The following is a 27994-nucleotide window of genomic DNA, read 5'->3' as shown; positions in this document are numbered from 1 at the left end:
CAGTGTTTCTGAGGGTAACAGAATTCTCCAGTAAACAGAATTTGTCCCTGCCATCTCAGCCTCCCATTCACCGCAGTCACTCCTCTTCCTCTCACCTTCTCTCTTGTACCCACATCCTGCTTCTCATCCCCTCTTCCACATCAAAGCAGGCCTTCAGGCATAGATCCGAAGTATATTCACCATAAGGTGTAAATGACTGATAGAAGCTTAAGGTATTCCTTGTTATAAGCATATTTGTATTTTGACAGGGCTCAAAGCCTTTAGAGCAAAGAACAAATCCATAAAGATTTAATGGAGAAGTTTTAATTAGGCAACAGGAAGAATGTTTGGGGTTGAGTGGAGTTTACCTGGTTTTCCTGAAATCACATGCCAGACAACTATTCTATTTAGAAATTAAAATACATACACACACGCATACCCTACTTACCTGTTTAATTCCAGGTAATATGTTAAATGCTTTACAAATACTCTCTCATTTAATTCTTACACCCCAAATCCTGCAAAGTAGACATTTAGTGTTTCACATACATTCTGCTGCACAAGGTTAAGTAAATTGCCAAACATGCACAGCCCATAAATGAGGAACTGGGATGTGAATCCAGCTTCTTTCTACAGATCAGGAAGCCCCTCGAGGTAACACTCTTTTCATGTGGTGGGAAGCAGTCTTCCTGCTTGCCTCCTGGGGGTTGCTGAGTTAACGAACATATAGAGCTTTAAAAATCTTTTCCAATAGGTCATCTTAAAAAGCACCCTTAATCATCTTTGTTTTTCTCTTAACTCCCCAGACTTTGTGTATGTCATCCTCGTAATGATGTTCCCCGAATAAAGCATAGTGGCCTGTTCTATTTTCATTTTTCAGCCTGTGCAGGATATAAAAAATAAACAGCATATGGTGAAAAGTTCATGTGATTAAAAAAAAATAACTTCACTTAAAATAATCCACGGGCTTTTCTACATGGGTTCTTGGTCTGGTTTCAAAAACCACAGGAGTTTTACTATGCTTTAGAAAAGGGTGAATATTTGCATTGTTTCTATTGGGGTCAGTGGAAAACCAATCTCATAGAATTGGCACTAATAATCATGTTGTTTATAAACAAGTGCCACGCTAAACTAGTACAGACCAAGACTACTGTGATGCGCTCCAGCACTAAACACACTCAAAGCAACACTAACTCTCTCTCCAGTTATAAATCTCATGCCAACACAATGCTTCTTTAGCCAACAAGAATAATGAAGTCTTACCTAGAGAATAAGATGGGACATCAGACAAATAGGTAGACCTGACCTTTTAAGAAAAACTTTCTATACCTTGAGGCAAATAAAAAATGAATTTAGGAATCCTGTCTTTATTTTAAAAGTGTAACTACATAAAAAGTCATTGTTGCTTAAGCTACATCAGTTCTCAGCACTGAAAGAAACAAGTAATTTGAAAATGCATGTAAATAATTTTATTGGCACATTTGTGTTCAGCCACAAAGTTCTCTCAGCAATGAAGTGCAGAGCCTGCTGTGGGTCCAGGATTGCTCTGAGCATTGTGGAAGATGGAAGAGATACTGAAGATAGGGACTTTATCCTTCAGGAATTGATGATCCAGCTACAGAGACGTTAGGTCCTTAATAAAATAAAGAATAGTATCAAACACTTCCCTTGTGCCAGGCACTGTGCTCAGAGATCTGCAGGGATTATTTCATCTAATCCTCAGAAGCCCAGAGAAGTAGGTACTATTATTTTACACAGGAGGAAATCAAGGCTTAAGAGGTTAACTGAACTCTCAAAGAGTTGTGAGAATTATATGAGAAACCATAATGCACTATATCAGTTCGGTGTAGATTTTGTTTCCTACTGAAAAAAAAGAAAAAAGAAAAAAAAAACCAAACAAAACAAAGCAAAAAAAAAAAAAAATCAGTAGCTTAAACAGAGGTTTATTTTTCTCTCTCATAAACCAAGTCCCGGAGGTAGATAGTAACTAAGCCAGCACCACAGCTCTCCTTCAACACAGGGACACACCTACCTCCAAGGCATCTGGGAAATGTGCAGACGTTTTTTTCTTACAAGTGGTCATGTGCCCTGTTAAAAATTGGGGCTTCTCTTGCTACAGGTGAGGAGAACAGATATTAGGTTAGGCAACTTGCATCTCTGCCACATGTTTGCAGAGTTCTGGGCACAGGACAGACACAACAAAGGTTAAGTGATAATAATTATAAAACTCAAAGCATCCCGGAAGTGGCTTGGTTTATTGATTAAGTACAACTATGTCTGCCCGAGGTTTTCCCTTTTCCAGACTCCTGCCCTATCCCTAAATAGGCACGTGAGTGAGAGGAAGGGGGTATGTGCTGGGTGCTCCAAACGCTGCCTCCTGGGAGCACTGACTCCCAGGCCTGGCCTCTCCATTTCCTCCTCCAGACACTAGAGATGGTTTGCCCCAACGTCTGCACCTGTGGGGAGGTGGCAGAAAGCCAGGTCATGACACAAAATAAGGACAGTGCCCAGGCCTGGGCATTTCCCAACCTGGGCTCCTGCTTGCTTCCCATGCCCACTTTCAGGGACTGCAAATGACAGCTTTGGCCTCTCGCAAATGGAGCAGGGCAGTCACAGTGCATTAACTCCAGGGGATAAGCAGCCACACTGGACAGAGATGTCCTTTAGATCAGTGACAACAAGCATGGCACTCCTTGGTGCTGTGCAGACAGGAGGCTCTGGGAAGGGGGCAAATTGTAACTTATGGGTTGAGTGTCAACTCATTTGGTTTATTTGTTTCAAAGAGTTTTCCATGGATCATCTCAATCTCACAAATTCCTAGGTAAGAGAGAAGGCTCTCACATGCAAAATATTCGCACCGTGTGGATCTGAGGAGTTTCCCTCAGCTTCTTAAAACTTCTAAGTTGTTTTTAGGTTTAAGATTCTATGACGGACAGAGTTGGCTTATCATAACGGTTGGGGTGTGGTACAGAGAAAACTGGGGAGGATAGATGGAGAGGGTGAAGTGGACAGGATGGTAGGGATAAAAGCTGGAGTTTCCAGCTGTTTCATCATTGGTTTGGACCAGGAAGGGGGGTATGGAAAAAGAAGTGAGAGGTAGGAACTTGACCCTTCCATTTGCTCACCCCCATATCTAATCTATTACCAAGTTCTATGTTATTTCCTTGCCCTCCCTTCCATGGAGGGGCCACTGCAAGCATGCACGAGGCTTTGTGCAAATTAGAAAAAGACACCCCATCCTCCAGTAGACTCAGTGCTGTGCCAGGACTCAATGGGCAGCAAGTAAGGCTCTGGCTGAACTGCAACTTCCATTCACGTCCTTGGTTGGAAGCCCTTGCTCAGTGAAGAATCCGCAGATTCTTAAGTGGTGGACTCAAGTGGTGGACTCTTACGTGGTGGAATCAGTTCACTTACCTTCATCCCCATGGTCCCTCCTGCCTCCTTCCGGCTCCATCATCTCTCATCTCTCACGTGGACGATGCTCCGTCGTGACAGGTAACTGGGAGAGGGTGTACAAAGGGTCTCAAATTCAGGCTTGGTATGGTTGCCAAGTAAGGTTATTCATACTAGGACTAGACGAAAATGTGTTCATCCTATTACTTGTTTTTAGACTTGTGATGGATTTAACAGACCACCCAGCCTGTGGAGCACAGCACTGTAAATTAATCAAACATAAATGAATCTTAGAGTTATTCTGTGAAAAACACACTTGCATCACCTTCTATTTTTGAGGCCGAGTATGTTTTAAAGAAACCCGTGAACATTAAAATAGACTCATCTTAGGATGCTCTTTTATTACCCCTTAGTATCGCAGAGTACCGGGAGGCTCCCCGCACGAGCGCGCCCGGCCGGGGCCGAGCCGCGGGAGCCTGGACTCCCGGGACCTGCCCCACGCTCACGCCCACCCGCCCTGGCCCCGCCTCTCTTCCCAGCAGCCCGTGGGTCCCGTGACCACCCAGGGCCCCGGCTCGGCCCCCGGCTCGGAGGCTGCAGCTACCTCGCGCGGCTCTCGGAGCGCGAGCCCAGCGCGGGGGCCCCTCCTCCGCGGCCGCGGCGGCGCTCCTGCCCCTCTCCGCCCCCAGCCCCGCTGGCCTCCTGCTGTCTGCTACGCTCTTTCCCTTCCTTCCCGGGTTCATTTCTCCTCACTTTTCGGTTGTCAGTCCCAGCCACGTTTCCTCCGGGAAGCCTTCCCTCGGTCCCCAGTCTACGTCAGCTTCTTCGTTTATTTCCCGCATAGAACCCTGGCATCTTTCCTTCCGAGCACGTTATCTCTGTGCAATTTGACATTTATTAGTGGGATCATTTGATTAATGTCGAGCTGGTAGACGGTGCAGGAAGTTCCTTACCCCCCCCCCGCCCCCCTCAGTGTAGTGGCCGCAGAGCCCAGCACAGGGCCGGTGCAGAGTTAGGCAGGGCTCGGCAATGATTTGCTGGCTGGATGGATGGATGGATGGATGAATGAATGAATGAATGGGGTTGAGCCAAGAAGCTAGCTTCTCAGCAGCTCCTTGTGGGTTATGCTTTGGGAGGGAAACCTATATCCCACATGGTCCCTAAGAAAGCAGGTCACAGCACCACAGAGATGTGTACAGCTTGAGAGGAGACGTCTGAGGGTCAGAGAAGGGGCCAAGTATAGGCCCCTGAATTTTAAGTCCTATAGTAACATACTACAATGTGGAAATTTCCTTTAAGTAAGGGAGAGAAAAAAATGTTTATGCTTAACCACTTGTGCATTTCTAGAGAGGAATACATTGATAAGCAAATTCCCCAATGAAATTATATCATTTGTTATAACAGCAGCATATCACCAAGCCCTTTGGCCCTTAGAACAATCAGATGACTGTCAGTAATTTGCCCTTAAAGATGCCTACTGATTCCCTTAATGAATTAAGGACAAAGCAATCGAAGATAAAGAGGGTGAAATAAATATCACGAATGCCCTACATTAATGCACATGAGGTATTGTTTGGAATTTATTGTGCTTGATAAGTAGTTTTAGTTTAGAAGGTTATATGTACTATGAAGCAATTAATCACATATGACAAAGACTCAGAAGGCCTTCAGATAGGTCGCTAAAATCTTTCCATAAAATTGAGGTATTAACTCTCCAAATGATTTCCCTTATATTCTTGATTATTACAAAATGACCTCAAATATGTTTACTTCCCAAGTATTTATTTATGAGGAACTAGAGTGGTGTTATCAATAAAGTGCCTTTATTCAAGCAGCAGGTTATCAGTGACAGAAGCCATAGAGATGAGTATACGTCACGATGTAATCATAGGTGCTCAATAAGTGATTCTGACGATGGCAAAATGAGGACAATCTTGAGAATCAAGTGAAAGAAATGCCATTGAACACACATTTGTCTAAAAGTTATAGAACGTTTCTAAACTAGGCTGTAATAAAAAAATTTTTATTACACATCGTTCAAAATGTGGACAGTCCAGTATGATACATAGTACAATGTTCCAAAATGTATTTAAGGAAATAAATGTAGTTTATTTCACTGCTGTTACTATGTTTCTAGGGAATTCGGAGAGAAATTGTAGTAGCCTAATGGTAAACCTGACTTAGGGTTCTGGAAGCCTAGCTCCAACATTGGTGGGTTCCCAGCATCATGTCAAAGCCGTGCCAGACTGAGTATTAGGGTGAGGTGCCCGGCTGATGGCAGCCAACAGGGCAGACCTGCAGGGAATGTTGTTAGGTGGGGAAGCCTGAACTTACTTCTTTCCTGGCCAGATCCTCCATGATGTTTCAGGGCAGCCCTAAGTATGTTTTAGGTAATAGTTTATCTCCCCTGTTGAGGACAGGACGAAGGTAATATTTATCTTTTTATTCTCAGGGAATGTCATAAAGTAGATTCTAGATAAGTTTGTTGGAAAAAAAAAAGTGTAGTTTATCCCTATCCCCATCGAGGTTTATTATCCCCACTATAATATTCTTAGTAAATATAGTAGCGCTATTGTTAGTCAGAGTCCCCAGATTTATTTAAATTTTTTCTTGCCTAGATTTTTTTCAAATCCTAATTGTTTTGCATCCTAAACTTATGGGCCACTATTAAATTTGCATAGTTGTTTCAAGCCAAATGCTACATCCCGTATCTTGCGTTTACTTAGTTATTCACTGCCAACGTCTAAATCAGAGACGTGAAAAGGACAATTGTTTAGTGCTCTTTAAAGTCGCTGACCAAGATTAGTAGGGAAATCCCATTAGCTCCATTCATTGCATTTCTCATAAATCTAAAAGGAAAGCAAGTATCCAAAGCCTTACTCTTTAATAGTTCTGACTTGTAAAACCTTGACAGGGCTTTATTCTAAATTGCTTCCAAATGATGTAAAGAATACTGAGAAATATGATGGGTAGTGAATCGTGATAGTTTCAGTTATCGAATAAATAACCAGAACAGTAAAAGGGGACTAATCTTAAAGCAAACAGGATGATGGGCTACGATGAGGCAAAAAGAACAGAACCGTGGCTTCTTAAACTACCATCTGGCTCAATCCTCTTTAAGTGGGCAAGTTTGAAGAGCCTTTTATTCACTGCCCTAAAACTTATTCGAAGGGAATTGTATTTGAATATTAATTTTTCATATAGTTAAAAAAAACTCACCAAACCCAACCCCATTTTTGTAGCCAAAAAGTAATGTTTAACAAAGTAATGGGTGACCCTCTGGCTAAACATGAAGGCGTGGGGCAACCTTGGCTGCAGGCTTGGAGGCCACTCTGCAGCTTTTGGGCCTTCACTTCCTGGGCTCCTTCGTGGCTACAGTAACTTATTAAAGTTGTCACCATGGTTTGAAATTTAGGCAAGAGGTGTAAGAATAAAAAATTCGTTAGGAAGAGAGTACGCGGTGATTTCTAGTATTTTATTTTACATTTAAAAATATACTGTAGAATTACCATATAGGATAATTGAGGCAACTGACACAGTAGAAACCATAATTTATAGTTCAAGTCGCGCTTTTGTGAAATTGTGAACCTATTTCATCACTTTCTAACAGACCCCTGACAACTGTGATTTCATTTAAGTCCTGGATTTTTAAATGAAACTGTTAAGAGGCTTTTATTTTGTTTTCCCGAGAAGGTGTGTTTGAGAAGCCTAAGTTGAATAAATAGGAGCCCACTACTTATCTTCAGCAAGAAGCTTTTAAAAAGGTATTTTAGCATTCTCTGTGGTTTAAGAGACAAAACCAAGTCCTGCTGGCTTTGTGTGTTGTGCTTCTCTTACAGACTGCAGTGCCTTCTGTCTGCTTTAGGGTGTGGCATCTGCCATTGGGGAGGAGAAACTGGCATGTGTCGCCTTTTATAGCAGACTGATTTCATTGTGCTGGGGGCCTCTATTTCATAGCTTCTTGGCTCCAATCTTCTAGTTGACTTGCTGAAGCAAAAGGAACTAAAAGAGATTTCGACCTACATACCTAATTTTTTTTTAAGTTTCATGATTTTTCTATATGAAAAAAATTTTTTTTTAAAGGGCCAGAGGTGAACTTGGTGACTCATTTTCCCTTTTTAGGATTAGTTGTGAAAATAAGCCACAAAATACTGCTACACTTGTACAAACTGACTTTGATGTATTTTATCAGTTTGAAAAAATGCATTTTTATGATTATATGTATATATTTAGTTTGACTATAAATGTTTAAAAGCATACATATGTAATGGATTTTAGAATATATGTATAAACACATATACACAAAACAGACATATTTATATTTGCATATGAAAAACTTTAAAAATTCAACTTATGTGGTATAATCATATAATTAGTATGTATTTGAATATAGAGAGGGAGAAGATCCAGGACAAAGTGTCAAAGAGGCACACTAACAAAGATGTAGTATTCTCTTGGCAAAAACTGATGAGTGATTTGGCATGAATTTACCTTACGGATCTGTTATTCTCTCTTACACATGATGATATAACTCCTGTTTTCCAGTTGTTTGCATTTGTTGAATGCAAATTTGTGCTTTCTACACTCTATAATGACCCTTGGGTGTGCACCTGATTCCCCTTCCCCCAATCAGTCACCAGTTTTTCACATCTATCATTTTCTATTTAGTCATGTAACATATTTACACTCCGTCAAGCAAACAAAAATAACCACTGCAGTTGAAATAAACTAAAATAGCCTTTATGGAAAGCTAAAGAATGAGATGATTTTAGAAAGCTACATTCTACCAAAATCATATATATCATTTCAGCTAGCAGGACTTCTTGAAAGCTCTGGTTTCAAGTGCTTTCTCTCCATGAAAACTGAGTCCACACTAGTACACTAGTACAACTGAGCTATTGTTCAGGTTAAGAAGTCCTGCTTTTGAAGATATTCAAGATGTTACCAGGTGACAAATTCACAATAATAAAAACATTTAAAGCATCAAAAAGTGATAGAATGGATAGTATTTTTTTTTAAAAAAAACAAAGCGTGAAACGTTTTTGCTCTAGGATTAGATTTGACGGATTTATATCATTATTGATCTTATGCTTATTAAATATAACATGTATTTCTTTTAGTTTTGTTTCACATCACTTAGAAATGAACCCATATCAAGAGAGTTAATTGTGCACATATCCTCTGAAATAGGGGGAAAGGCGTCATGCAGATTTATGAAGACAAGAGATAAACCTTAGCTATTATGCCGCCAATAGTTAAATTTCCACGTGCAAGCTGTTGGGAGCATAAGGCACCCCTCTACATATTTGAGGACGTTCCCTTCAGAGAGAAGACAGACAAGTGCATTGCAGGAAAAATGCTCCTTTGAGACTACTTCGTGTTTTCATTGATAAGCCTACGTACACACATAAGATGCCTTAAAAAAAGTTATATCAACGTTATCTTTGGGCAGGTGCAGTCAACAGTAAGCATATATTGAGTACCTACTGTCTACAGGGCACAGCGCTCCTGGAATGTGCTAACCTTCACTTAAACGCTTTCCTAATTTTGCAGTTTGAAGAAGTTGTGGGAAATACGCTGACGGCCCGAAATCAAGGGAGAGAGGCTAACATTCTGAAAAATTACATAACTCTTGGGAGAGGCAGTACTTTTGCACAGATTGCCCAAATATTTTCTTTCTCCGCCGGCTCCTCGTAACCTTTGGGGCCAGCGGACAACTTTGTTCCTCAGCCCTTCTCCCTCTTTTGTCTGCTCGTCAGACTCGTTTTCCACCTTTGTATCGGGCCTTTTAGACGTGAAAACAAACACGCGAACGCCCGGTTGGCAAGGAGACGGAGGCACGAGGGGAAAGTGCAGGCTCCAGTTGCCCCACGCCGCCGCCGCGCTCCGGGCGCCTGCGGCGCCGCCCAAGCCCCCGGTTCGGGGCCGCCGGTGCCCGCGAGGGTGCGCCCGGGCGGGCGCAGGGCCCGGCGGGCGGGCGGGCGGGCGGCGGCAGCGGCGGCCGCCGCGGCCCGGGCTGAGTCCAGTCCGCGTTTTGCGAGTGCGCGCGAGTAATCAGAGAGAAGTGGATAATAGTTGCTCGGGCTCGCTCGGCTCCCTCTCATGCCATGCTGGGCCCGATAGGCTCAGTCAGTCGTGTATTTACCCATATCCGGGTTAGAGAGGAAAAGAGAAAAGTTTCATTTAAACCTGAACTAAAAACTTTCACCATGAAATCACACAGCGAGAACAGGCCCAGACCGTAAGGCGTGACTCCCGGTTCGGCTCCGGCGGGGCCTGTGGAGGGGGAGGGGGCTCGCTCGATTCCCGTCGGGGCGTGTGGATGCGCACAGGAGGGGCTGCTGACTAAAAAGTGGGTTTTATTGTCTCCCCCCCCGCCCCCCGCCCCCCGCCCGGCCTCGCCACGCCGCGGCGATCATGGCCGCGCGGGCAGCAGCGGCGGCGGCGGCGGCGGCGCGGGCGCGGGCTGGCAGCGGCGAGCGGCGGGCGCCCCCCGGGCCGCGGCCGGCGCCCGGGGCCCGGGACCTGGAGGCGGGGGCGCGCGGCGCGGCGGCGGCGGTGGCGGCACCGGGACCCATGCCGGGGGGCGGCGGCGACGGCAGCGGCCTGAATAACGTGCACCACCACCCCCCGCACCCCCGTCACGAACTGAACATGGCCCATAACGCGAGCGCGGCGGCCACCGCCGCCGCCGCCAGCGCTAACAGCGCCAAGAGCGGCGGCTCCGAGGCGGCTCTCAAGGAGGGTGGAAGCGCCGCCGCGCTGTCCTCCTCCTCCTCCTCCGCGGCGGCGTCCTCCTCTTCCTCCTCGGCGGGCCCGGGCTCGGCCATGGAGACGGGGCTGCTCCCCAACCACAAACTGAAAACCGTTGGCGAAGCCCCCGCCGCACCGCCCCACCAGCAGCACCACCACCACCACCATGCCCACCACCTGCACCACCATGCCCACCACCTCCACCGCCACCACCACGCACTACAACAGCAGCTAAGCCAGTTTCAGCAGCAGCAGCAGCAGCGGCAGCAGCATCCCATTTCCAACAACAGTCTCAGCGGCGCGGGCAGTGGCACGGCTCAGCCCGGTCCCGACATGGAGCAGCCGCAACATGGAGGGGCCAAGGACAGTGCCGGGGGCAGCCAGGCCGACCCCCCGGGCCAGCCTCTGCTGAGCAAGCCGGGCGACGAGGACGACGCGCCGCCCAAGATGGGGGAGCCGGCGGGCGGCCGCTACGAGCAGCCGGGCCTGGGCGCCCTGGGCGCGCAGCAGCAGCAGCCGGTCGCCGTGCCCGGGGGCGTCGGCGGCGTCGGCGGCGGCGTCGGCGGCGGTGGCGGCGGCGGCCCGGCGGCCGTCTCGGAGTTTAATAATTACTATGGCAGCGCTGCCCCAGCTAGCGGCGGCCCCGGCGGCCGCGCTGGGCCTTGCTTTGATCAACATGGCGGACAACAAAGCCCCGGGATGGGGATGATGCACTCCGCCTCAGCTGCCGCCGGAGCCCCCAACAGCATGGACCCCCTGCAGAACTCCCACGAAGGGTACCCCAACAGCCAGTACAACCATTATCCGGGCTACAGCCGGCCCAGCGCGGGCGGCGGCGGCGGCGGCGGCGGCGGCGGAGGAGGAGGAGGAGGAGGCAGCGGAGGAGGAGGAGGAGGAGGAGGAGGAGCAGGAGCGGGAGCTGTGGCGGCGGCGGCCGCGGCGGCGGCGGCAGCAGCAGCAGGAGGCGGCGGCGGCGGCGGCTATGGGGGCTCGTCCTCGGGGTACGGGGTGCTGAGCTCCCCCCGGCAGCAGGGCGGCGGCATGATGATGGGCCCCGGGGGCGGCGGGGCCGCGAGCCTCAGCAAGGCGGCCGCCGGCGCGGCGGCGGGGGGCTTCCAGCGCTTCGCCGGGCAGAACCAGCACCCGTCGGGGGCCACCCCGACCCTCAACCAGCTGCTCACCTCGCCCAGCCCCATGATGAGGAGCTACGGCGGCAGCTACCCGGACTACAGCAGCCCCAGCGCGCCGCCGCCGCCGCCGCCGTCGCAGCCCCAGTCCCAGGCGGCGGCAGCGGGGGCGGCGGCGGGCGGCCAGCAGGCGGCCGCGGGCATGGGCTTGGGCAAGGACATGGGCGCCCAGTACGCCGCTGCCAGCCCGGCCTGGGCGGCCGCGCAACAAAGGAGCCACCCGGCGATGAGCCCCGGCACCCCCGGCCCGACCATGGGCAGATCCCAGGTAACCCCCGCGCCGGCCGGGCCTGCTTCCGCCGCGGCGGCCTCGCCGCGCGCCGCGAGCCCTAGTTTCTTTCTTTCCGCGTACTTTTTCTGCGTCTTCTGCCGGGGGAGGCGGGGGCGAGGCGCCCAAAGCCATTTTAACTCGCGGCTGCCTCCCTCCGAGGCCGGGCGGCGCACAGGGTCGGACTGCGCGGCGCGGGGGCCGGGGCCTGGGGAGGGGGTCTCTCAGAGGCCCGGGACGCGCGCCGCGATTGCCGGTCGCCGGGCACCCGCCTCGCCACCCCGCCCCGGGCGCCGAGCCGCGCGTGCGGGAGTCGGGGCCCGCGCCGCGGGGAAGCCGTGTGGGCGCTGGGGACCGTTCTGGCAGCTCTTTCAACAAAATAGGCGCTCCCGGCCAGTAGGGTCTGGGGAGGAATATTGACCCCCTCGTCTCGGTTAGCGCCAACAATGAGCGAGAACTGGGAAAAGAATGAGGAACTTTGTCCTCCCTCCGGCCACACTGCGTTGCCTCTTAGCTCACAAGGTGAAGGAAGAAAAAATAGGTTAGCTTTGTGGCAGCCTGGTGTGTGTTTCGTAGTTGTGCCTAGCCATTCGGGGATATTCGATGCGGGCTTTGAGTTTGAGCGTTTAGTAGCAGCAGTAGTACCCACATTTACAACGATGTGGAGCTCAAAAAATCCAAAAATATATCGATCCATTCCTAAGAATAGCCGGGAAGTCCATTATTTGGCTTGCAGGCTCCTTGAAAGGAGTCACCTTCAACAGATAGGCTGTGTTAAAGGAACACATTCCGGTTGAATTGAACTTATTTTGATCGTGGATTAGGCGTACATTTTATTCAGCGAACCCAGGGAAGTAGCAGACCAGTGCAAATTGATCTTTTTGGATCGAATTTATTTGGATTTTTAATTTCCTGTCACCCAAGTCTTGCAGCGTTGTTAGGAAGTGTCCTGCACTCTTGCTGTTTCTTGCTCGTAGGCTGAGCCTAAAGACTTGACTTGATCTCCTTTGCAAGGTTTGGAATTTGAATTGTGGAGGTAAACTGGCTGTAATAGTCTCCAGACAGCTGCCTCTGAGTTGACATCTAATCTGCCATCTGATTGGCTCCCCTCTCACCATTGGGCATTTAGCACTGCTGATGTAAATAGAAGTGCTGAGCAGTACAGTCACAAAAATTCTTGCCACAAATAATAACTGAGCTCTATTGCAAGCAGATGTAAGGTTGAATATTATTTAAAGCTTAAATTATTATACATCATAGTTATTAATAAGAGGATTAAATACATGAAAATATTATGCTGGTGTCCAGGATTGGGCATTTACAAAATTCAGCTCCTTGACAGTCTCAGCATGGCCATTCACTTCAATTGTAGGGTGAGGATATGGCAATTGAAAAATAATTAAACCAAGAATTTTACTAATTTTTGGATTTGTAAAGCTTTTATAAAAGTATCCTTTATGGATTAAACCATGGAAAAAATTTGAATTATGTCATCACATGTGGTTTAATGTAAAATTAAGATTTATAGCATTAAAAATGTCAAGATTCTGATATCCAACAATCTTTTAGTAGCATTTAATTAGCTTTATAACAAGATTAAATCTATATTTCTAGTAAGTTGTGTTTTAACAATTCTGATTGTTTTAAGCTGTTGGTGGATGAGGAGTTTTAGTTAGAATTGACATTATGTTTAAGAAAACATGAAGTGAGGAAACTATATAATAATTTTTGCAGACAACAGTTAGTTAAAAGGGAAGAAATGGATGTTCTTGCGAAATTTGAAAAACCATTTTACATTTGCTTCTGCTTTGGAAGCAAGTGCCCCAGGAATCTTTTTTTTTCCCCCTTGATTATTTTGCTAGGTTTAGGTAATGTGAACCTTATTTGAACTGCTCACACAATGTTTTAGGGAAACTATATTACATGCAAGTTGTGCTGGGTATGTTTCTTCCAAATAATTTTTCTTTCATAGACATTACAATTTTTTAAACTTGCATAGCATTAAAATATGTTAGAAAGGAATAATGGCGGTTGTAATATATATTTTTACTCAGCTCATTTATTTTAGGAAGGTGTATTTTAATAATAACCATATCTTAGATGAGAGACCTGTCAGAGTGAATGCAGTACTGAATTTAACAGATAATCATGTGAATCCCAGGCTGAGGACGTTGGTGTCCACTCCTTTCTAATCTTTAGTTAGTGGAATTTTACTTTCAATAATAATATGTTTTCCTATTCTTCATAGAAAACTTGGAATTTCAATTTTTATTTTTTGATTTGTACAGGTAAAAACATAGAAAAACCTTGTGTAAATAAACCCATGTAATTTTAAAAAGATTTGCTTTGTCAACTTCCTTTTAAAGGGACAGTTTAGAATTCACATCTCTGTAAACTAGAAACCAGGATGATAGAGGCAGATGTAGGTCGGTGTTGCTTTATGGTATTTTTTCGTAATGGAACCAATTATTTTAAGTATTTTGTTTTCTTGGAATGAGAGTGAATCCATTATGTCCTCAGTATGACCCTTGGGAATAGCTTTTTTATTTTTGAGGGGGAAGAAAAATGATGGGCATGTGACCTAGATTCACAGATTTCTTTTAGGTACCTTACCGTTTAACATGTGGAATGTGTCTCTTTTTTATATTTTTTATTTTTGGAAGGCTGGTATTATTTAATATTTGTTGTGACAGTTATCCTAAGGAACAGTCGTTTGTCCAGAATATTAAATTACTACATAACTATAGGTCATGAAATACTATTAAATTTTCTTGTGGCTTTTAACACATTTAGTTTCATTTTTGATTTTAGGAATGGTTTACATTGGGTGGCAAATGTTTTTGTAATTGAGAATAAAACGTGCGTATATTGTAACGGGAGGGTCTTTTTAAAAAGTGAAATAAGGCATTTTACGATACAGTTTGTTAGTGGGTTTCTGTGAGATAAAGTATTCAGATAAAGCAATCTCAAAAGAAATACTGAGGTCTGCTCAGGTAACTAAGATTTTATGATGTCCACATTTGTGCTGAATTTCATTAATGCTATTTTAACTTTAGTTTTATATAATGTAATACAATGTAATTTTAAAAAAAGCTTTATCTACCATTAAAAGAAAAGTGATTAGCTGACTTACAAAGCAGGAAGTTACAGGCTGGTTCCTGATTACCTTAAAATTTGTATAAGGTACATTGTAGCACTCCCCACTTTCCCCGCTCAGTGCAGTCTTACCCTATGTGATATGTTAAATCTTGTAAACAAATATTTGTGGCCTAAATTGATATATTTTGCCTAGGTATGGCTGGCCAGCTGCTCCATTGTCAGAAGTGGAATTGACAACTGTGTTTCATAGAAAAGGTTTACCATTTAAAAAACAAAGAAAATATAACAAAAATGTCTATAGTTGTCTGATTTTCTGTATTATTTGGAATGAAATTATGCATAGCTTAAAGTTGTTTTCATTGGCGATCTTGATTTCTGTGTACTTACTTTTGGCAATTTGTTGTTGTTTTTTAATGGCAACTACTCTGTAAGACAGCTATCACTTAAATTTACATTTATATTAACACAAAATCGATAAGTATATTCCAGGGAGCAACATATTCTTACCTTGCATCTATGATGAGAAACCCTATTCCCTCTTTTTTCTATGGTTTTGTTTTTTATCTATATTTAGGAATGAATTTTTGGCAAAGCTTTTTATACTTGTTCCATTTTTCCCATGCCATGTTGTATCAGAAGTATTAGAATTGTGTTGTGGATATGGAAATATTCCAAATCACACTTAGACACTTGTAGTAATGAACAAGCCTCTAAATATCGTTTTCTTTCATTAAAACTAAGAGAGTAACATCTTCACTCTGGTATAAAAATAGTATTAACTCTGGCTTGAGAACCGATTTAAAAAATGTAAGACAATGTAGAGGAAGTCTCTTAATATAAAACTCACTTGGTAGTTTTATTAGACATAGACACATTTTAAAGAAAACAGGTGTAACAGAATGTGGTTGAATTTTCAGTTCTATTTCTTATTAATGGACTTTATTACTTTATAATTTGGAGGAGGGTTTATCTAAAACAATGACTTCTGATGTAATAGGAACTTACTTATTTCCCTAGGATAAATACCAGTGTGACAGGCAAATCAAAAAGATGATTATTTCATTTATTTAACCCCATCCTCTCCTAGGAAGAAAGTAGTTTCGTTTAAAGTTTTTGGGGGTTCTATGAAATTTTGCTACTTATGTTGAAAACTGACTTGGAAATGTAAATTTTGGATGTATTGGCATAGGAAAATATATTAGCTTTTTGCCTAGTGTCCTAAATTGAGAGGTTTTTCTTCCTACTCTACAGGAGACTGACACTGCTCAGTTAATGGATCTGTGTGCTTTGATCCATATTTGAGGAAAAGGAACTAGAATTTCACTTGTGTCACTTTCATTTTGGGCTGTGTGTAGATGTATAAATTTGAGTCTTATATTTGTGTTTGAAAGAACTCTTGTGTGTTACTTAAAACAACAGATTTATGGAGGCTCAAAATGAGTATTAATAAAACTCAAGTTCCATGAATATTTTTGCAATATTTAGATTTTCAAAATGGATATTACAAAAATTTATGACATTTTACAATCTTCTTTATACTTAAGGATCACATCCACGTCCTCGGCCTTGTTGGAATTGGGTAGATTTTGATCATCTGCCTTTTTTCAGAGGTGTCCTTTCTTTATCAGGATATCGGTGCAGATTCTCCGTGGCTATGTAAAGGAGAGTCGCACAGTTGCTGTGTATGCATGCTTGAGGCAGAGGAATCCCAGGTCCTAGTTCCCTGTAGTGTTGGGGGAAACTACCAGGCAAAACTGCTCATCCACCAAGGGTATATTTATGTAGATGTAGAACTATTACACAGTATTGCTTTTTCCAGTTTGGAGGCTGTTTATGTAAGACTTAAGTGGCCCTTTTTGGTTTAATTGAGTGGTTGAGTGAATTAATTTTGATCTAAAATCTTGGTATATGTTAGTGACTTTTTCTCTTAGAAATCTGATGAAAAGAAAATGACAGGTATAATTACCTAAGTATCATTTATTGTCCACTTATTTTGCTTTATGCTATTGGAATGAATGGAATTGTTGATATATGTATACAATAGTTTTAACAATTCACGTTAATTGAATGACTGAGTGAATTTATCAAAGTAAAATATGTGTTTCCACAGTAAATTTTCAATAAATATGTTCTATTTTCAAAGCCTTTAACTTGGAGTAATTCTAAGAAAACTGTTTCCTTAGATTTAGTTAATTGAATAGGAAGGATCCAGTAGCCGTTTTTTTTAAAACCACTTCTGAATGGGTCAATGCCAAGGATATTAGAAGGCTACTGAGTTTGACAGGTGAACTAATGATGAAATTGATTTGTTTCTTGAATGATATTTATTGCTAGGAAAGAGATGAAAACCTTAAAATCTTAAGCATATCTGATTTACCCATAGACTCTCTTATTTTTGGTAGATGGCAGCAGAATCTGGGGTACATCTGTCACAGCAAGACAGTGCTTTTGAATTGAACTAGATTTGGCCTCTTTAACTACGTTCTGTAGGATGCACTTCTCAGTGTCTCCTTGGGCCTTGATGAAAGATGAAACTTGAGAATCAGACGAGAAGTCATTCCTTATTAGGTGACTCTGGAAGAGAAGCCATATTTGATGAAATCCAGGAGAAAATTCTAGGCCATGTTTTTTTTTTTCTTCTGTATGGGATGCTAAAAAAGTTATATATATGTGTATTTTTTTGATTGTGGCAAAATATACATAACATAAAATTTACCAGTTTAGGTGTAAAGCTCAGTGGCGTTAAGTACATTCGTATTGTTGCGCACCCCATCCATTTCCAGGACATTTTCATCCTCCCAAGTTGAAATTTAAAAAAAAAAAAATGTTTTTCTTCCCTTTCTTCATGTCAGAATTTAAAATCGTTAGTTATTAACATGTAAGTAAAATAAGCTTATTTTTATAACCATTAATCTTGCCACTTCATAGTTTATGAGTAAGTCCTTCCTCAGAGGAACACTAATGGTGTTTTTGGTTTGTTTTGTTTTTAGTTCGTTACTTCCAATTCTAACTTTAGGTTCGTCTTCCCAGGTTTTGTCAATTTGGAAATGTACATTGTGTAGGTTAGTTGTTTCATTGTCAGTTATGTCATTAACAGCTGAAAAGCAGCTTTTTGAAGGCTTTCTGTTTAAAGGTTTGAGGTACTTTGTTGAGAGAAGTCTGGGACTTTGTTAAATAATAGGATATGGAAATGAACTGTTAGCATGATCATTTTCCCCTTATTTCTCATCTTTTGCATTTTTAGCCTCTTTTAAAAATTATTGGTTTTATCTTTCTACTATTAGTGGAAATCAATTGTAATGATAATTTTTTTAAGAAGTGTATTTTAAGTTTTGGGGCATCTCACCCTCCCAACACAGAGCAAACAACCAATCCACGTGACGCTCTGTCCTTTTTCATAGCGTTCTGTGCCCCAAATGTATGCTTCCCCCCTCATGTTTTTAATTTGTAGTCCTCTGCAAAACTGCAAAAGTTCTTTGCAGGTGGAAAAATTCCTAAATTAAGATGATTGGTCTCTTAATTAAATTTTCGGGGCAGCTGCAAAGGGATACTTCTTGGAATCTGGTTAGTCCTTCTCGTGAACAGGCTTTTCGTGTGTAAAATACTGGGATCGTATTTTAGTTACTATTGATGCTGATATGCAGTCACATCGTTATATGACCAGTTATGTATTTAACGCCAGATTCCATAGAGGGCACAGAGAAAATGAACTGTGATTTAAGAGCTTGTGCCGGGAAGCAACAATTACTTCTTAAGGTGTAAACGTTTAGCATTTGTGTATGCTGTGAGGTGTATGTTAGGTAAATATCTACTCCAGACTATCAATTGGCAAATATTTATTGAGCACCCATTTTCTTAATCAGCCGTGTGCCAGACCCAGATGATAGCCAGGGTGTGGGGATCATTGCTGCTCCTGTGTGCAGTTCAGGCCAGAGACATCCTGCCAAAGCCTGCTCTCCCGGTGTCTGGGCTTGGTATTTTTGGCATGGTCGTTGACTTAGAACTGGCTCATTTAAACAAAGTGCAAACAGCAACCATGTGGGTCAGCAGTCTTCTTGGGTAGGGGAGTAGATTTGGGCAAAACAAATAATTGTAGATTGTTGTGATATAGTTGAGGTGAGCTAATGACTCTTCTATTGCTACCAATCAATTGCTGGCTTGGTGCCAGAGCAGAATAGAGATCTACTACAGAAAAGGATAACTACAAGAAGGAAAATATGATCTCTTGGAAATTTATGTAGAGTGGTTCTTTTTCTTTTTCTCAGTTTTCTACATTATACAGGCTCTTGGGAAAAAAGTTAAAACAGTCTGCTCAGATTTAGGAAGATACTTAGATTGCTAGGGTATTTTTGGTAACTGTTTAAATAATGTATGCTGGCTGAGGAGTAAATTCAGCTACTGCTCTGGGTCCTGAAATAAACCTTTCAGAAAGCAAGGCATTGGTGATTAGTGGAGGATGTTCCAGAATTCTTAGTATCTCCTGTTTCTTTTTGTGATGAGTATCTGCGAAATGAAACCACTCACCATACTTCATAGTCTAATTTTGAAATGCTTGGTAATTCTAGAATTTGTCTAGAATTTGGCATATAATTTCTGAAATTGTAAGAAGCAAATTTTAAGATTCAGTGACCATGTCTTTATATATACAAGCTATAAACCCATTTTACTATCCTTTAACGTATCTGTTTCCTGTTTGTATTTTTAATAATAAGTTTACTTTACCCAGTGAATTATAACTGACCTTGGAAATGGAAATGGTAAAACACTGCTACTGCTGAGTAAGTATCTTTCTGAAGAAGCAGACACATTCCTAAGGGAGCTGACATGCTTGTTGTATATTAGTTTATTTCTGGGATTATGAGGATTTATGAGAGAATATGAATATATTGCCAGGTTTCCTGATGTAAGGGAAAGATTGTGGGCTTGGAGTTGGGCAGACCTTTTGATTGATTTGTAAGCTTCAGTGCTCATTTTCTCTGAGACCTGGCATGGGCTCAGCTTTCTTATCTGTACTGTGGCCTGCTGGGCGGGGTTGTCACTGAGGTCATCTCTGTAAATCCTGTAGCATCCTTGCGTGGCACCTCTTCTTTCCCCACCTGTCTATCCACTGGTGTAGTGAAGTGGGCCTGGGCTCTTGTTCTCTGCCTGGCCCTGCTGCGCTTCAGGGTGTGGTTGAGGACAAGTCCCTGCCTCCATCGGATAGTGACCCCTGGTCCCTCCCAGCTGCAGAATTCTGTGCAGCTTTGAATTTAAAAGAAAATATACTGCCTAATCAGTTATGCACCACTGAATATCTTATTAAACTACACTAGATCCCAGACATGTTCAGAGACTATCAACTGAGACCTGTGCAGATGTATAGATTTTGTGAATTCCACTGTAATTTCCCTCAGAAATGTAGTTATGTACTGATTGGGACTCTTATAAACAGTTACATGAATTGGTTTTGGTTTACCAATAGAGCCTATGGGGGACTGATGCCATAGGAACTAAGCCACTGGCCCATTCAGTATTCCATCCTATATATTAGTAAGTTCTGTTCTCGGGCCAAGAGTCAGTCCTTTCTTCGGCCTCTTAGACCTTTCCACTTTCATGATCTGCAAAAACGACTGGCTTTTTAGGGGAAGTACTTTTTGCAAAGGAACAAAGTTTAAAAACTTTAAAAAATAGGCTTCTTTGAGCTTCTGGGTGGTAGACTTTGGTCTCTCATTAGTTAAGTAACTTGCTTCTGTATCTGCTTCAACTTCACTGAATATATGGTTCAGATTTGGTCCTTAGCAAGATTATAATTTACTCTATATATCATGGAAGTTTAGGTCTGCTCTCAAACTGGCAAAACAGGGAATGTAAAACCTGAGAATGCCAAGGGCTTGTCTCAAATATGTAGAGAAGAACAGTTTTTCTTTTTTATGCTAAGATTTTAAAAGTATCAGGGACAAAATTTAATTCTTTTATGAACAAATACTTACTGAGCGCCACTTGGTGCTAAGATACAAAGAGTAAATATAACATATGATCCACAATTTTCCCTGTTGAATTATCATAGACTCCTGGTGTTTTTACAAAGTGGAAACTAAAACGAATGGCTACATTATTTCTTCTGCAGTTCTCTGCAGAAAGATTGTATCCATCAAAGTGCATCATCTAACAATCTGAAGAGTAGATGATAAGGTATCTAAACTGAAAATTTCCGGATGAGTGTTATTATACATTTCACTAATTTATGTGGAAGGTCAGTGTACTTGAAGGTTGTTCTTAGGTGCTGTGACATTGATGAGAAGGTGATCTTAATTTGGATTTTATTTTGGGTATCATACAGTGATTTTTCTCCTAAAAAATGACTTTATAATATCAGTATCATGAAGGATTTAAAATTCAGTTCATTTACCTTCACTGTATTGAACAGCCTTCGAAATGTCCGGGCTTTGGGACTATAGATTTATGTCAGTGTAGCGAGACCTGGAGCATCGGGCAGATGTTTGTGGAGAGCCTACTGTGTGCTTGGCCATTTGTTGGATGATGGATCCCTTGATGAGAAGTCCTGCCCTTTGACTAATTGACGGTGCAGAGACTAAGGACAGGTAGGCTGCACGATACAGTGTAAACAGTTTAGGTGGGACAAGTTCAGATGTAGGAGGGACACCTCACAGAGACCAGGGTTGGGTAGGAGTAGGAAGACTGTGTAGTTCAGCAGGTCGAATAAGCTAAGACCTGGCTGAGGAGCAGAAGTTGACCACGTGAAGAGGCTTGGGGATTAAAGCAAGGGCAAAGGCAAGAGCTGAAGGTGTGCAGGTTAGAGAACCTGAAGGCTGGGCATTTACTACCTGTGTGACCCTGGGCAAGTCGCTTCCCCACTCTGAGGTTTGTAGCTTCCTCATTTCAAAGGGCTGGGAAAGAATACCTAACTCATGGAATTCTTGTGAGAAGTAGATTTGATAAAGTACTGGTATACTACCTGGCAAGGAAAGGGATGTGTGATAAGGAATTGAAATGAGTTAGGTGTGATTCTGTATTAGTTTAATTTAACAAGTTAATTTAACAGCCTATTAGTCTTTCCTCTCAGAACAAATAGGTTAATATTCAAAGCTTATTTCGAATCCAGACAGTGTCAGTTGTTATTGCCTGGTATGTCTTTATCTTGCCAGGTGTTTAGGAAAAGTTATGGAGCAATTTATCACATTTCTAAAATGTCTCCTGTGTTTTCCAATCTTTTTTTAACAGTCATGTTTTTTAACTGGTAAGGAAAAATAAATTCAGAAGATCGATAATTAGAACATTTAATTTCACCACCATCAACAAACATTTAGTGACCTTGGTGTGTAGTGACCTTGGTGTAGTGACCTACAGGGACACGGTATTAGATAAAAAGATATCCAGAGAATATTGGAAAATTGTTAAACACCGTGGTGTTCATTGTTTAGCGTAGAGGAATATTCTTAGATTGCTAAGTGAATATTGGCAATTAAAATAAATATAGGCAGTTTGTGGGATATTTTTATTTTACTTACTGTTCCATTTAATTAGAAATACGGATTGAATAACTCTGACCTCATAAGCAATCTAAAATTTGAGTTGAAGGAAATTGGTGGTAGGCAGACAGTTTGCAAGTTGATGAAATGGATCTTTTGCTTCCAATTAATTTTTGCCGTATACTAAACAAGCAGTTTATTATTGTTAACTGCTGAAAGTTTTTAAAATTGTAGTAATGTTTGTTACGATGTTGCTGGGTTTGAAACCCATCCTTTTCCCCCACTCTTGGTGCCAACTCCCTTTCACTTCATGTGTCTGGATAAAGACAACTCAGGAAATGCCATGCCACCAGCAGACAGAGGCGTGCTTCATGAACGGCTTGGTTTCTCCCCTGGTATCCATTATGTGTGGCAAGACTATCCTTTCTCCTCCATTGAGATGTCTGTCAGAAGTATGAGCACTTTAAAGCAGGAGTGCTTTACTTTTATTCAACCATTCATTAGTGAAAATAGGATGTGAAAAGCAATTTTGTGTTTTGTCTTTTACCGTGCATTAAGTTCCTGTAATTTTCCATATTGCTATATTATCAGTGAAGAGAGAGAGGAGAATGGAGGGAGAAGATGAATTTTATTTAAGACAATTATACTCAGATAACTTGAAGGAATGTGCTTTTTTAGTGTAAATACCTTTTCTTGGTGTTTCACGGTTCTTTGAAAAACTAATGCAAAAAAGTTGTAATCAGCTATTAAGATATTTGAGCCAACTGGTTGTCAATACGTTGAAGTTTTATTCTCGGTGGATCTAGAAATTTCATATAAACGCATTTTGTGAAGAGGGAGATGTGCTAGCCTGGCTAAACTGATAGAGCTGAAATCTGAATTTGATTTGCATATTGTGGTATTTTTTAGGGACTCTCAAAGTTTCGCACATGAAATAAACTAGGTAGTGTGTATGGCATCACATGATCAAAATATTTTTCCCCTTGCTGCTGCCAGAAGCTATCTATTGCTTTTCAACAATCTTACTTGTTGGGCATCATGCCAAGATGTTTAAGACAACCCCTTACGTGAGCTGTTCCATTCTTAACTTCTTTGAAGTGCCGTGACCTTCACATATGTAGATTAGCCATGTGCTCTGTGAATTGAAACTTGCTGCCTCAGGAAGAAAGGGTTTTTCTTTTTATTCCACTGGGAATTTGACAGCCATTCATCCCTGACCTGGGCAGAGGTAATGCAAGGAAATTGGATTCAAATGGAACGTGGACAGATAACGCAGAGAGGCAGGCAAGCTTACCTCCTTGTTGGGGATGAAACTGTCTGTGGTGTGGATAATGTGTTGATGTGAAGGATCTGAGAAGCAATAGGTACACGGGGCGGGGGCGACGGGGTAGGGAGAGAGAAATCAGTGTAGGAGTTCCGGAACAATGTCCTTTTAAAAAAGGAAAGCGTCATTATGGGCATTTCTAATTAGTTTTGACTCCACTCTTTCTCTCCTAACCTAAATTTTTGAAATCTTTCTTGAATTTTTGTTTATTCCTTAATACTACTCGAGAATTAAATAATTTTAATATTGTGGGCGAGCATGGGCTTAAATACATTTAATTTAGACGAGCCTTTCAAAAGTAGAAGTCACTGAAGGGTTGGGGAGATGAATGTATCACCCGTGTCTGGAGGAATCAGCGTGTTTGTCTTTGCGTTACAGAATCTTGAAATGAATTGATAGTCATGGACATAGCTTTACTCATGTGAGAGTCCTTACTCAGTTTTGTAATGATTAATAAAAGTAATGAACAGTGAATTTGGGGATTTTTATGAGACAAACCTAGACTTAAAGAATGTTTACCTTTGCTCTGTTAGTCAACATACTTGAAATTAAAGTAAAGTTCAGTCTAAGTAATAGTTGTGACACTTGATTAGGTTGCTGTGATAGAGTGTTGAGAAGGGAAGTTCTTATAAGAATCCTGCAACGGAAGTGGCACTCCAGCCAGTTTCTTAGAAGGAGGGGATGATGAGGGCAGTCTGAAATTTATGAGCGCTTTTGTGTGGCTTTCAGAGCCCAGCCTTTCCTGTGTACATTAGGGCTTGTGAAATATTATGGGTCAGAGCATCCGTTACGGGCTCTGTGGGAGGCCTTGTTGGTGCCCAGCTCTCTCTGCGGGGTGCAGAAGAGGACGTCTGTGTGGGGAACATGCTTAATGGATACAGTAGACTAAGAGGGAAGGAAAATTATCCTTAACTTGAGGACGACTTGTTTCTTTACCATATGAGGATTAACAGAAAAATTGGAAAAAGTACCTGGTCATGATCATGCAGAACATGGGGCCTTTCCTGGATTTCTGGTAACGTAGCAGACGTTAGGAGTGATGGTCCATAGGTGGCAGGACTGATGTCTGACCGACATCTTTACGTGAAGTTGGGAAGATGGAGCAGCAGGTGCACCCGCAAAATTACGGTAATTCAAGTGTGGAGGTGAGGAGGAATGGCCCGCCCCCCGAAGACAGAGTAATTCTGCCATTGGAGGAGGAGCAGGGCAGGCACGTGACTGAGGTCAGAGCGGAGAAGTGCGAGTGGCCTTCCTGGGGAGCGGCCAGCTGGGTGCAGACGAGGCAGGAAAATGGCAAGGTGGTAGTGAGTCAGCAGCCAAATCTTGAGTGATTTTTCCTTTTTTTTGCGGCACGCGGGCCTCACCATTGTGGCCTCTCCCGTTGCGGAGCACAGGCTCCGGACGCGCAGGCTCAGCGGCCATGGCTCACGGGCCCAGCCGCTCCGCGGCATGTGGGATCTTCCCGGACCGGGGCACGAACCCGTGTCCCCCGCATCGGCAGGCGGACTCTCAACCACTGCGCCACCAGGGAAGCCCGATTTTTCCTTTTTTTAAAGGGTGACCTGTGTAAGACTGTAGCGTGGCAACACATGAAGCTCTTACAAATAAACTGCTTTCCATTCTCCGCCTCCCAAATAGAGGAATGCAGATTCAGAGAAAAATTTTTGGAAGAGTCCTAAATAATAGTGAGCTACTAAGATCACTCCTTTTACTGAACACGGACTCTGTGTGCCAGGCACTCTGCACGGAGTAATTGCAGTCCTCGCAGCAGTCTTGCCAGACAAGTGTCCCTATTTCCTAGACAAGTAAACTGGTAGAATTAAGAAAGTTCTTCAATACCCAGGTCTGTCTGATGCTCAAGCCTACATCCTCTCCGCTAAAGGAGTGGTTCTCAAACCTGGTTGCCTGTCAGATTCACCCAGGGAGGTGGGCAGGGTCCCCAGGCCCCTCCCCCAGGATTCAGATGCTCAGGCTGTGGAATGGCCTGTATGCCCACCTTTCTGCCACCCACAGAGGTCGTTGACAAGCTAGAGGTAAAGTTTAAATAAATAGACTTCGTGTAACCATTAAGACATGTAGAATTACATTCTTGTAATTGAGCTTTTGGTGTATTTTAGCCCCATAGTCATACCAGACAAAGGAGAGGAAAGAATCTGCTCTAAGGGCATGAAGTTGGCTATTGGATTTTTCTGGTAGTGTCACTGAACATTAATTTACATCCGCCTGTTGGGGGAAACTGTCCCATGATCTGGGTCACTGATTTGAGTTGTCAGGGGAGACTGTGAAGCAGTCTGTTGATGTTTCAAGAGGAGCACAGGTTCTCTTCTGTTTGGGGTTATTATTTGCATGTGGCTGTAACTGAAGTTTCTGGGATGGGGAGGCGACGGACCAGCATGTAGAACAGTGTCTACTAATATGTGCTTCATAAATATTTTTGGATGAGAGAATAGATGAATGTACTGGACAGCATCTCAAGGTCACTTGGTGTTAGGAGTCCAGAAATCTGTAAGTCCAAGAATGTAGACGAGAGGACAAGTGACAATCAGGGACCAGAAGATTGGAGAGAAGGGAGGATACGGGCAACTGGAAGAGAGAATTTCAGAGTGAAAAATCAGCAAAATAAAAGTGAACGTCATTATGTGCCCAGAGTGAACTCCTGTGGTGGTAAAAATTGTAGGACAAACCCCCAAATTAGCATATCTTAATCAGGGTGTTCATGTACAGTTAAAAGAACAAATGTAAGGCAGAAAAATCCTCTTAATTCTTTGGTGAGGTCATTTCATGACATTATAGTCACGATTATGTCCTTTTTTGCTGTTGCCACATGGCACTTTTGGAGTTGTCAGTGGTGTTGGGAAGATATGAAGGGCACTCCATCTCTGGAACTAGTCAGATTCCTCATTTTAATTTGCTGCCTACTTAGCTGAGGAACTTCTAGGCTGGCCAGGCCAAAGGATGTTGGGATGGGTCCTGAGACCCTTTTAGTCTTTTCTCTTGCTAATCATGTCTAGTGGTAAGGTACAGTACTGGGAAATTTCCCTTTTATGTCCCCACCTATTTTTCTCTTTTAAAATTTGTCAATCAAACCAAATCTCACAGCTTTGAAAAAGAAATCAGTTTGGCTCATAACCTTGTTTTAGACAAGTGATGCAAGTTAAATTCCACTTAACCAATGCTGCAGAAGTGTTTGAGCATTAGGAAAGTTCACAGTACTGGCTCTGTTCATGTCTATTTCCTGGGTTTTGAGCTTGTGTTTTCCTCACCTCCTGCTCAATCCTAAATTTGAGGCTGAGAATATTTACAAATGACCTACCTCCACAATGCTGTTTTTAGCTTAGAATTAAATGAAGGCTTTCCTGTCTCTTGTTTCCTATTTTCTAATGATATTTGATTTCGTTTTATTCTTTATAATAATATATCACTACTAGAGTAATCATGGATTTACAGTTTTTGAAGTTAATGCTGACTGTACCTAATCCATCTCAAGCAAATGAATTAACAGCCTATTTGTAGGAACCCACAGAAGGAAAAAAAAACAAAGCAAAACTGGTAGCCTGTTGTTTAGGCCTGTTGCCATGTGTTACAGGCACATCCTTTTTTCTAAGACCCGACCTTTAATTTTGTTTGGTTCTTCAGACTTCTGAAGGGATGGGTGCAGCCACATTTTAATCTTGTTTGTTATGATATAAGGTATGTCCTGCCTAGAAAGCTAACACCTGTCTACCTGTGCCAGTCCTTTCAGAGAATTTCTGCAGGAATGTATCATTCACCTAGTGCTATGGTTTTCAACAGTGCAGCCTTAACGTTCTGAAACAGCTGAGAAAGCCCTAAGAAAATACCTGTCAAAATGCTCATGAGCTTAACTCTGTCAGAGAAGAATAAAGCCGTTGCCTCCTTTTTCAGGCTTAGATGATAGTTACTTTGCTCCCCGTGGTAACTTTCCTTTTGGCCATATTATAAGTACAAAGTGGAGAAGTTAGTCGAGCAGCTCTGGGGAGCAGGTTCGAAGTGAGGCACCCGTGGAAGCAGACAGGTGAGATGCCACAAGTTCTGCCAAAGCACAGGGAGGAAACCAGCTGTGCTGGCTGGTCCCTTGTGACCTTCTGAGGGAATCGGGGGAGAAGCAGGTCAAGCCTTACATGCCTTGCGTCTTTGAGAGCCTCGGACACCAGTCTGCAGGAGAGACAGCGAGTCAGTGATATGGGGACATTGACCCTGCGAAAGAAGAGTGGGAAGCCAGCGTTGGAGCAGGTGGAAGACCTGTTGATCGCCAGCTACTGTGCTACCTTATGTGCATACCTGACTCATTCGGCCAATAGCTATTGCTGTCTATCTAGGTACTGATATCTATTTAGCACCTCCTGTGTGACAGTAGTGTTAGGTGCTAGGGATAAAACAATGAATAAAACCCAGGCCCTGCTTTCACAGGGTCGACCTTCCAGTGAAATTTAATCCTAGAGATAGCGGAACCACGCGTCTACAGGGCGGTGGTAGCTTTTATGGTAGGAAGACCAGCAGCGCA

At 43.1% G+C, this 27994-nt stretch overlaps 1 protein-coding gene across 8 annotated transcripts in view; it reads left to right on the top strand.

Annotated features, from left to right (window-relative positions):
- Positions 1-9789: 9789 nt before the first annotated feature.
- The window catches only part of ARID1B (AT-rich interaction domain 1B), a 413166-nt gene continuing 394961 nt past the window's right edge, over positions 9790-27994 (top strand). For all 8 annotated transcript variants that reach the window (XM_060114324.1, XM_060114322.1, XM_060114319.1 and 5 more), the window contains exon 1: positions 9790-11580. In XM_060114324.1, coding sequence (XP_059970307.1) covers positions 9790-11580 — 1791 coding nt within the window. The remainder of the gene's footprint in view (positions 11581-27994) is intronic.

The sequence above is a fragment of the Mesoplodon densirostris genome, chromosome 12 (genome assembly GCF_025265405.1).
Source record: "Mesoplodon densirostris isolate mMesDen1 chromosome 12, mMesDen1 primary haplotype, whole genome shotgun sequence".
NCBI lineage: Eukaryota > Metazoa > Chordata > Mammalia > Artiodactyla > Ziphiidae > Mesoplodon > Mesoplodon densirostris.
The sequence above is the reverse complement of the archived record's forward strand: the minus strand, read 5'-3'. Positions and strand labels throughout refer to the sequence as shown.